Source organism: Cyprinodon variegatus, unplaced genomic scaffold (genome assembly GCF_000732505.1).
Source record: "Cyprinodon variegatus isolate N-32 unplaced genomic scaffold, C_variegatus-1.0 Scaffold409, whole genome shotgun sequence".
In the NCBI taxonomy this organism is placed as follows: Eukaryota; Metazoa; Chordata; class Actinopteri; order Cyprinodontiformes; family Cyprinodontidae; genus Cyprinodon; species Cyprinodon variegatus.
In genome coordinates, this window is record NW_015150862.1 from 678,203 (window position 1) to 690,454 (window position 12,252).

A 12,252-nucleotide genomic window follows, 5' to 3' on the forward strand; every position below is an offset into this window, starting at 1 on the left:
TTTCTACCTTTTCTTGATGCGATCTAAAACTTAAAAATGAAACCAAGCAACAGAAAAATAGTCAAAGCAGGAAAAAAAAAAAAAAAAAAAAATCATCAGATTACGTTGTTTTATAATCTGCATTATTTCAGATTTCTCAGTGTCATTATTTTAGAGATTTGTACCAGAGTATTTAGTCCCTCTATAATTTTTCCCATTTATGCATGTGAAACCCCAAACCTGACTGTGATCTATTTGGATTTTAAATCAAAAGTGGCACAAAAATGTTCTTTTTTGATTTTCTTCCAGTCTTTCTCACCATTTAGCTTCGTCCACCTTCTTTTCAACTCTGTCTCCATAGCATGATACTGCCTCTTATGTGTTTCACAATGACGATAGTGCTCTCATGGTTACATGCTAATTTACTAAAGTTACTCAAGGTAAGTTCCAAACTGGACTTTCACTGTTTTTTTTATCCAGTATGGTTTTCTGTGATGGTGTTCCTTCCTACAGGACAAAAATTTGCATTACTTGACTGATATTTGTCTCGTTTACAGCTTTGACATGGGGGGTTAAGGATGTTGAATACAAACCCGCTCTATCAATTTCTTCCCATTGTACGCTTCTGGAAATGTGTTGCTGTATCATATAAAATCTTAAGAAATGACAATGAATTCAGTGATTGTGACGTAATGAAATGTAAAACATTTTTATAGGCTGATGCAAAACAGCAGAATCTGCTTACTTTCTCGCGCAACCTAAGGATGATTAAAATGCCATAGCCAATGACACTTGTAGTGGATGTTTGTGGCCCCCCATCCCATGGGACTATGAGTGTTATCTCCTTCATCCTTCAAAAGACAACAATTATTGTGCTCTGCTTTACAAAGGCTGAGGACTGCATTAGTCAAAAATAGACTGACATCATATAAGTCGGACACTATGTACCAGGCACAATGCAGTCCCTATCCTTCGCAGTTTATGCCACATTTTTTCAGGAATAAATAAGAGTGTCACTGTTAGGCTCTTTCCACCATCCTCATAGACAAAGTCAAACGGAAATATTAAAAACAAAATAAACCATCAAACAAAACATGACTTTGGAATGATCTTATCAGAACCTGCCCTATTTTTTTTTTATCCATGAATTGAGGATTGAGGTGTTAATGAAGCGATGTCAATAAAGTAATCAAATTAGTATAATATTAAATTAGCCTTAAGATAAGCTTTGTATTTTTTATTTATTGTGCAACAATGTTTTCAACCACTATTTAAACATTTTTCAGGACTTTATGAAACTCTAGAATACCTATCATCTCTTTAAAGACTATAAAACAAAACCTACCCAGCCATACTTGTATAATAAACTGTAACAAACTAGACATGATATGTTTGGTTAAACAAAATAAGCAACTGCAAGACATTTAAATATTTTTATTTTATATTATAAATCAAATTGAATGTATTTTATTCAAATTGATTCAATTTTGATTGACTCAAAATTAACAAAATACATAAATAAACTCAATGCTATTGCTAAAAATATATCCAGCCTCATGGGATTCAATATTTTTTAGATGTAACCTTTAATAGATTTTATATTTTTTATATAAAACCTTAAAAAAACTAGAGTCTAATTTACTTAAAGGAGTCATAACCTATTTTTTACTTATATAATCCTTCTGAGAATGTATCTAAATTCATGTTTAATCCTAACCTGGCAGCAGCCAGATTGATATGTGCAGAACTGAGTTGAGTTCTATGTTTATCAATCTGGGATGGCTGCAGTTCAGTATGTCCGTGAAAAGGAGGGACATTTAGTATAATGCTTTGAAACTGTAAAGTGCCATGAGATGACTTGTGTTGTGAATTGGCACTATATAAATAAACTGAATTGAATTGAAATGATTGGGTGACGTGCCAGCTAGTACCCGCCTTCCATAATAAGCTTTCCGCCATTCGCATCTTCTTGTGTGTTTTCACAACTAGCGGAGTAAGCTGGTAAATCCAACATTTTCCAAATCCTGTTGGAAGAAAAGCACAGACATCTTTCCCATCTACAAATGCACAAAGTTCTTCTCTTTGCCCCTTTTTTAAGTGAGAAATTGTCGCTATTTTAGCTATAACCGAGTCAATTGCAGTATCGACCCGAGTCCTCCAGTGTAGCCATGCTTGTAATACCCCCACATGTCTCACCCCAAAAGACACTGCTGGAATATCATTGGTCCGATTAGCTGGTTGTTACGAGATGGACATATTAGCTGGAGTCTTTCAAGGCATTTGTTATGTAAACTCAGATCTCACAACAATCAAGCTTGTGGCGCAAAGTTAGTTTAATCGATTCTAGAAGAAAAAGTAAATAAACAGAGCTAATGCCGACCCTTCTTCATCATCCATTTTTTATTGCAAGAGTACACACGAGAATATGACTTGTCATTCATGTAAATGTAGTGTCTGCATCATTGGGAGCATCATGATTCATTTACCTTCCCTTACTCAATAGGTAGAGGCAATCCATTACCGAATGCTTGCAGGTGAGTCCCTCATTGGTGGAAGAGAGATGGGCGTGATAATAGCTAGGTGGGCTCATGTTAGCACTCTTCCAGGGTTGACGTCAATACTAGGTACAAAAATTGTGCCATTTACACAGCACCCTCTTGTGGGAATTTCTGGTTTGAAAATTGACATGAAAAAGTTGGATTTCTGGGTGATGACTCCTTTGACATGGGTAACAATGTTCTGTTAATCTTTCACTCTAAACATTTCAATTCAGCGCAGAAGTGAATGGCTCCTCCAAATGTGAAGAGGTTTAATAATACATAAATACATAATATATGTATAATATATGTGTAATATACGTAATAAATACAAGGTAGCATCCGTTATTTATGTATCCCTTTGTTACTAACTTCTAGTACTAACTAATGCCATTGAGTTTTACAACTAGTAAGTAGAAATGAGGTCTGATCTAAGGCATGCAATGATCCTTCCCTTAAGTGCGCCATCATTTGACCAGCAGGATTTTTACATTGCATTGCTTCTATTGTATTTCTGCCATATTGCACACCCACTTATGGATAGGAGAGATGACCGAATAGGAATGGCCTATTCTTTGTCTGACAGCATGGAACTGTTTATGAATCCCTCATTAGTTTATTTATATTAAAAGCTAACAGTGGGAGGTGGGCATGCCTACTGACTGGTTAACAGAGTGTGTTTGGAGTAAAAGCAGACCCATACAGCAGCCATGAGGGACTGAGTGGTAATCGGGTTACGTCCCTGACCGGGACCAACCCGAGGGGCCAACAAGCTCCATCACAGGCCCCGTCGGTGCCAGGCTCTGCGCTCATCTTTGGCTTGGTGTTGGCCCGGTGTTCCTAGCTGCCAGTCACAGTTTCCCCCCTCCCTTTCAAACACACAATGGCAATAGCATGACTGGCGCCAGGCTCAAACGGCCTGTTGTTAATGAGCAGCGCCAACAGAAGCCACTGCTTGTTCTTCATTTGCCAGCGTTTTAATTATATGGACAGCGCTCCCATCAAAGCCGTATCGCTCAAGTTACGCCCTCATTGCTGAACTCTTTCTTTCCTCTGTGTCTTATAGCTGTATTCATTAGCAGAGTAAGCAAACAGAGAGAAGAGCAAGAGAGAGAAAGAGAGAACAGGAGCTGTTGTCTAGAGAGAATAGTCTCCTTCTATATCCAGATGGGTTATCAGCCAGATAATAGGCCCTCATTGTGATAGATTGGACTCTTCTTGCCAAATAAAATGTCTGTATTGTATTGCGAGGAAATATCACCACAGGCATCACCTGGGAGGCTAATAAATAGACATGGGATAAACAGGAGGTGCTAATAATTCTGCTTCGACTTGCAGATAGTGGTGAACAGATGAGGTGTAATGCTCCAGGACAATTAAGATGATTCTAGGAGGCTGTGTTTCCCAGCAAAGTACATTGATTTACTAGGTCAGGCATTATACGTAGAGGATTTGTCAATACAGTTTGGCCGAGCAGTGATGTACTCAAATACAGCCCTGCTATTCATTCTGCAATAAGTGTTAATACATAAAACTGTCACATTTATGGAAAAGTATTTTCATTTTTAGCTAAATTACATAGAAATTGGGATGTTTATTGCTTTATATGCATCTGTGTAAGTGTATGTGGGAGCCGCCATGGTGGGTCCCCGGTGTCAGGGGTTCCACAGAACAGAGACCCAATCAGTGCTGGCCCGATGGTTAATGGATGGATGGCCCCCAAAATTAATTAGCCTGACTAATGTAGTGTACACTTAATTACACCGACTGTCTTTTGATTTATAGCCGTCCAGATCTAGCAGTGCGCATGCAGGAACGTCACAGTCAGCCTGAAGAATGCTGAAATTTATTTAGGAGGTTTAGGTTCAGCAGCCAGGACGGTGGCCATCGAAGAACTGATGATGAACTGCTGGGGGTTTTAGCCTGGGGCTGAAGGTAACAAGCATTCGGTTAGATTATCCCTCATCATTTATTTTAACCACTTCATGCATGAGTTATGATAACCTCACTCTGACTTGTTTTCCAATTATATTTTGGTAAAAAAAAAAATTAAACTGACTAATTTAGCCATGTGCTTTCAAAGAGCTTTACACAATGTAAGTCATCAGACAAGATGTGGTCTGGTTTTAAATTCCCATTATATTAGATATATTATACAGTGCATCTCAGGAGACATTCAGTGGGCCCCGATACGATCATCTTCATTTATTCGGCTGTCGCTACCCTACCTGCAACATTATAAAATGATTTACCAGCTGAAAATCACATACCTCAACCAACTCGAAAAAATCTGTATGATTAAAATAATGTAATTTACATGAGATACTCTTTTTGGTATTAGTTTTCATAGGTCAGATGTATAGTTTTGCTGTTTTTCCTTACTTATAAGACATAAAATCTACATAATTAAGAGAAACTAAGATTTGTGTGTAAACTGTTGGTTTGATACTGAGCCGAGCTCTCATAGCCTATTAACAGAGTCATTTATTTCCACTGTTGCCACATGCTTTTCAGGAGGATATATTAGTATAAAGAAAATAATTCTTGACAATTGCCTCAATTTCATCATTAACTATATTTGACTGCTTTAATAACTACAATTAAATTAGGACGTCATTCCATTGAAAGCTTCCTGATTAGACTGATTTCATTATAGATACCTTTAAACTACCTTTTTTTTTTACTTATACACCTAATTATAGTGGCTTGCTGCAAACATCTAATCAACATCAAAACACCTTCAAGAAAATTGCTTTTGAATAGTTGATGAAAAACTTCAGCTGAAACATGGTGTTCCTGCCAAGCCGTACAAAGTTCCTACATTAAAGCTGCTAGCTTTTTATCTGTCCTGACATTGCCGTTTGTGCATGTGTCCGCCACTGTGAGGAAAATGAATGATCTACCCCACTGGTCTGTCATTACAAGGCATTTTACAGCATTCATTTTCAGTAGGGATAGTCAAGGGGCCCACCTTTAATTTCATGCTGCTCAAGCGAGAGAAAGGACACAGGACAAAGGAAGAGAGATTGATGCCCACTCTGGCCCCTCCTCAGCCTCCCCTGCACTCCCCTCTGAAGCCGACAGGGGGATGCTTGCTAATCCAGTAAGCGAGCGGCCAGCTGAGCCTAATGAAATCTGCCCAACAGATCAGCCTCAATTAAAACAGCCCCACACCATGTCCGGGCGACAGTAGATCAAGTCGGCAATTAACCCCTCCCGCTGGCCTCTATCAATCCTTATATTGGAGCAAGTCGGCCAGCAGCACATATTCTCTGCAGATATTAAATTTACATTCTATTAAGTTTAATTAGGAGGGATTTTAAATATACTGGGAATTTGGGCACTGGGCCCTTAGTCTGTCATCGATACTACTGATTCATGGTCACATCAAGGGAGGGGGGATACATGCCAAACATAGCATCACTCCCCCTGAAGCGCACACTGCTGAAATGTATTGCCTGAATCATAGAAGCAAAGAATAAAGATGTATTTTTATATAGATGTATCAAAAATAGCTGTGAGATCTAAGGCGTTTAGTTTTTCTGAAAGTTTTTCTGTTAAAGTCTCAAATCAGCATTTCAAGCAGACTGAGACCTGGACTTTGACTGGGCCGTTGCCATGTCTGCATTAGGGTTTCAGATCTGCTTCTGTGTTTGGAGCTCCAATCGGCCAGGGGAGGCTAGACAAACTGAGTCCAGAAAATTGCTCAATGGCGCAGTGGGTAGCACTGCTGCCTTGCAGCAAGAAGGTTCTGGGTTTGATTCCCGGCCCGAGGTTTCTGCATGGAGTTTGCATGTTCTCCCTGAGCACGCGTGGGTTCTCTCCGGGTACTCCCACAGTCCAAAAACATGAATGTTAGATTAATTGGCTTCTCTGGATTCTCCTTAGGTGTGAATGTGTGTGTGAATTTGTCTCTGTTTTGCCCTGTGATGGACTGGCGACCTGTCCAGGGTGTACCCCGCCTCTCGCCTGTAAACAGCTCGAGATAGGCACCAGCACCCCTCGCCACCCTAATTGGGACAAGCGTGTCAGATAATGGATGGATGGATAGAATAGGATGTTGATCTCAGTGGATGTGGAGCATCCTGGTTGTGTGTCTGCAGAAAAGGTCCAAATCATGGACCTTGCATCTTTGTGTTTTAAACTTTGTGTGAGGGGTTTGTGCTGTTTTGCTGATTTAGATCACAAGCTGTGCTTCTGGGCTGAACATTTTACTTTGGTTTCATCTGATCAGAGGAAGTTGTTCCAGAGGCCAAAAGGGTAATTCAGTTGACAGCTGAAAAACCCAGGTAGTGCTGCCTAACTGTAGTTCTAATAGAAATTATTCTGGAAAAACCATACTTATGCAATATTTCTATAACTAGGCTAATTTTAACATTTGACATGAGACCTAAGACTTGACGGAGAGAGAACTTTTGGAGCCACTTTGGTGTTTTACTGGGCTTCCCAGATTCTGACCTTGGGGTTAAATTTGCTGCCCTTCATGTTTGCAGATGGGCCTCTATAAGCTTCTCAAATTATAGAATTCAACTATTCTATTAATACAAGTACAAAGCAACTACTAATGAACGCAAAAAATCTCTTTCTCAGGATTTACTGTTTGTGTCCTTTGATCATGGCACATACAGACAGTATGCCCTCCAGGTAAACAAATAGGTGCATTGTTTTATTGCTGAACATCCTTTTCCCAATCCTAAAAACTATAGCCAAAAGAATCAACTCATTCGATAAGTATTTACTAGAAAGACGTTTGAAAGAGCTCTGCTTTGACCTTTAGCTTACAGGGTTTACAGGAGTTAACATGACGTAGTAAAGAGCCTAAAATGAATGAGACAGCCAAATACAGACAGATTTAAAGGGTAAAATGAGTAGAAAAGTTGAAATAAGGAAAATTTATTCAGGACTTTTGAGCAAAATAACCAGGAAAAAAGTGAAATTAACTTTGTTAAAACCAAATGTTTTAAAACATTTTGTTTTTATAGAGCAATGGAAGCCATGTTTGTCTGCATACCTCCAGGTGCGTCTTTTCTTTTGTCTGTATCTATGTGATGGCTAATAAAAGGCTAAATTAAATAACTTTGATCTGGTATCAGAAACATCTGAGTGTCTGCAGCCCAACTGTGCTCTAACAATAATAACCGACTTCAATTTGACTAAAGTGGAAACGTTCAATGAGATTTTAAAGAATGCACATGAATGGGGGCTCTGTGAAGCATCCCACAACGTATGATTCAGACTATATGTTCAAAAGACACCCTTTGTGATTTCTTGTTTTAATCAGCACCGATGCAGAGCATGATCAAGCCAAGGCATGATAAGACCCATGGGAGAGGAAAGAGGAGGCCGGTGGGGCCTGGACCACCTCCAGGCTGCTCAGCTCCTGCATTAGTCTCCACGTGGCTGTGTCCTTTGTCTGCCAGTCAAAGGGCTGCTGAATGGGGGTCAATTGAAACCAATTCCCTCTGTCGGACACAATTAATGGGGTTGCCCGGGCTGGGCGAGAGGGGGGGCGGCTGCAGGTCTGTGGTTACTGATCCTGGCGCACAAGCATGTCGGGAATTTGCCACCTGAAATTTGTCTTCTGACAATAACAAACCCACAGCCTTTCAAAGCCACCTCCTTCTCAGTGATGTATCCGAACCTGTCCCTGAACCATCCATCCTGACTAAATGTAAAAACTGTATAGAACAGAACAGGATCTGGTTTCATTCGTTCGTTTTCTGCTCCAGCAGCAACACCTTTAGAATATTATCTATAAAACATTATAGAAATGTATAGCATTTCAAGTTAAAACCTTAATATTAAATTACATACATTGATGAACCACAATTACATATTTAACTTGTATATTTCTTTTCATTAAAAAAACAATCACCTAAAGCTGATGAAAAGCACCCTTCAGTTTTGCAGAATATGGCACAAAAGTAATCTTCATTCAGGATGTTTACCACCACTTGTCCAATAAAACCAATAATATGAGGGGTAAACCTCAAAATGTTGTTTATAGAGAAGCTGGCTGTTAATACAGTGCTGTATCTTCACAGATTGCTGGAACGTTAAGTGGAAGGAAAACATTTTAACAACAAAAGTTGAGCAAACAACTAACTCAAAAAGCACAGGCTTGCACACAACTGTGAAGCAAAGCTCATTTAAGAAGGTCACTGCACAGCCATGTTAAGATTATTAGCTGCAACTGTAGCATTTTTTAATCTTAGGTTTCTCCTGAACTGGAGGTGATGGACACATTTTACTGGGCTAAAGAGAAAAAACACCAGCCCACTGTTGCTCAGTCCTGTTTTATCAGATTAAAGCACATTTTGTCTTCAAGGCAGAGTGGAGAGACACTGACTGCAAGCAGAAGTCCAATGTGTGGCTTGGAAGATAGGTAGCCCACCAGAATCTATACTGTCAACTAAAAGAGTTTAAGAGGATTTAACGATTTCCTCAGTTGAAAGCTTTATAAAAATGCTGATTTTATGCTTTATGCAGCTTCCCACGCAGCTATACGTACCAACACCTGCTTTATGGATCATGGATAGAGCCTTATTGGCCACATCCAACCCCCAAAAGAGAATCAGCACCACATACGATCTAAAGGTCCCTATAAAGGCAAAGTTGGCTTCCTCATATCAGCAGACTGATTGACTCCCTCTATCCCATACTGCACTGATGCAACAACTCATGCAAAAGGAGCCCTAACTAAAATACACCTGTACATAACGTACAGTAGCTACTGTACACAAACACAGCGGGCCCACATTTCTGTAAAAGAAAAACTACACATTAAATTTTCTTTCTATAATAAATTTACTGCAAAATGAATTTCTATAACATTAGGCCCTAATCATTAATATTCTCAAATCATTTTTTCAACTGAGGTGTTAATGATTTTCTAACTGATTAAAGATGCACCGCTATGTCATCATTTTTAAAAGAAAAAAAGAAAGGAAATTTTGAGTCTTTTTTTTTTTAATCGGTTGATTCCGGGCAGAATGAACAAGACAATAAAGCAATAAAAAAATGGACTCCCCAACACTGAGACAGAGAGGCCAACCTCCCCGTGTCTGAATCAATCTGCGGATCGATCCACCAGCAGCCCATCTACAGCTAAGCACTTCAGAGGATGTGCACTAATTGTCCTGTTGACATTAATTGTCATTAAAGGGCTTAAAACGGCCTCCGAGCTGTGACTTACATCCTACGGAGAGGCTTCAGTCCATTTGTTTATCTGCGACATCACAACTGTCTTGGCCTATATCCAGGTTTCAGCGTGGATCAGGCAGGTTGACCTCAACTTGGGTTTATGAAGACTGCACCGATTGCATCATCGCCTGACTGCATTAAGGCTCTACCTAAAGCTTTTCCCTCAGTGTTTTTTTCTGGTTATAGTTCCTATTTTCTGACAGTATAGGATCCTGCCCATGCTACATTTAACATAGTAGTTCCATATTTACCATTTTTAACCTTGTTTTGCGATGATAAACATGTAATACAGAGTTTAATCTGTATTTATGTCCAACTGGCCGCTCAATGTTCATGGTTCAGTAATGTTTCTTCTCTGGATCAATTGAGATACTGACTATTGCAGACTGCAAACTGCAAAAATTCTTACATTTTTTAAGTGGTTTGTTTCCATTACATGATGAACTCATATTGCTAACTGCCAAATTAGACCAAGAACCAGCAGAAAATTTTGCCAAACTAAGTCTAACCAACTCGTTCCGGTTCGGTTTGTATTAAGTATCTGCTTGTGTTGAGCTCTTTGCTACGTCTCCAAGTTTAATTTGAAACTCCTGCATGTGTTTTATATATATATATATATATATATATATATATATATATATATATATATATATATATATATTTTTTTTCATTCACATCACTGACTTCCTATTTTAAAATACCTGCCAAGACATGAAATGAAGGAAACCAGAACATAGAGCCTTCCAGCCACCACCCTGTTTATTAGAACTGCCGTGATTTAAGCTGAGATTTTACAATCAGCCCGAAAAAATTGTATTTTGAATAAAAATGTTCCTATTAAATTAGAATAGCATTTTTGACATTTTAATAAATGGATGGTAATGTGGTAAGCAAGAGTATCTTTCTTTATACCTTTATTTTTGTGTTTTCATTTACTACATATCTTCAATAAAAAAAATTGATCGATCAAACAACTTTTCAACTATTATTTCTAATAAACCTTTGATAAACTGTAATTACATTTATATACTTTCAATCGTAATCTAAAACATATAAAAGTACTCAAACTGTTTTTTTGTTGTTGTTTTTTTCAAATTTGTAATGAAACTCAATCAAATGACAGAGATGATAATCATTTTGCCTTCAGCCCAGACTATGAGACTGAATTATATATTTGATGAAGCTATAGAGGGAAATAGATTTATCAGACCAGAATAACTGGATATGAGTGGGAGAGGAAATGAGCCAAATATAAGATAAATTAATTTGATGCTTTCAGACTTTGCCACGTTTATCTATAGGCCATAAAAAACTGTTGCTTCTTTGAATATTTCAAAGTTTGGAACACAACATCTCTTATCCCAGTGAGCCCTGATAAGATATCAATGTAATAATAGTAATGTAGTAACCTAAATGTGTGCCAGGTGACATTTAACTGCAGACTGTCGCTACTGAATAGCCTCAGTGTTTTCAACATCTGCTAAAGCGGGGAGCGTACTTGCATTTATTATCTCCAAAGCGACACGCATTCATATGACCAGCGGGTCGATGTAATCTGATTACAGCCCAAAAATCAAATGTCCTGCACCAACTGGGAGACGATGAATCAGTGCCCACAGTGGAGTGGAAAACATGTGAATGTGGTGCAGCTCAGCTCAGCTCAGCTGGTTATCCCCTAGTGGGCAGATAACAAACTACAAAAGGTTTCCTCTTCCGTGCCACACAGAGTGAAGAGCTCTCCAAGTGATTTGAGTCCTCCATTCAGAGAGCTTTCCCACCTCCTCTCTCCTCTGAATGGGGGCTCTAGTTGACACCAACAATGCACACACCTTGAACAGGCCCACTGATTCGAGGACCATTGTGCCAGAGAGGATCGTCCTACAAGTGTCTCTCCCACTCTGTTATCATCGGACATATCACTGTCTGTGGTGGGCTTTCATGACTTGTCCCACCCCCCACCAACTACTCATGGACAATGCAGACTAACTGCACTGCTTCATTTCTCACTGGCCTCATTTGCAGAGGAGGAGGAGGTGAAGGAGGAGGGGAAAAGAGGAGTAAATGGCACCATAACATAACAATGCACTTGGAGGCTCAGTTGGCAAACACAGCTGGGGCAGAAACAGTGAGGCGTTTAATGACTCATAACTCTGAGCAGACCCTACAAAGCTAAAACTGCTTTTACTGTATTGCAGTGTCCTTCTGATACACACAAAGCCTTTAGATCAACATGAATTTGGCAGCGCTGGCTGTAAAACATTCATGCTTCACAATAAGTTCTGCAAAGGACACTCACGTCAAATAAGGTCCTGGAGTCCAACCTGAAGTTAAAGTCCCCAAAGAGGAAGTAAGGCAGCTTGTCATATCGTTGGTCTGTGATCCTGCAAAACAATCAGAGAAGAAATTAATCCAAAAGAAAACGTCAGAAAACAGAAACTAAAAAAAAAAAAAAAATGCAAAGACACTTTATAGCAATCAATAATCAGTGAAGCCTTTTAATTGGAAGAGGATTTAGATTGTGAGGGTTACAGCA

At 39.1% G+C, this 12,252-nt stretch overlaps 1 protein-coding gene across 1 annotated transcript in view; it reads right to left on the reverse strand.

The window, feature by feature from the left end:
* The window catches only part of inpp5a (inositol polyphosphate-5-phosphatase A), a 118,444-nt gene that overhangs the window by 43,323 nt on the left and 62,869 nt on the right, over positions 1–12,252 (reverse strand). The window contains exon 7 of the mRNA XM_015387960.1: positions 12,016–12,100. Within this exon, the coding sequence (XP_015243446.1) occupies positions 12,016–12,100 (85 nt within the window). The remainder of the gene's footprint in view (positions 1–12,015; positions 12,101–12,252) is intronic.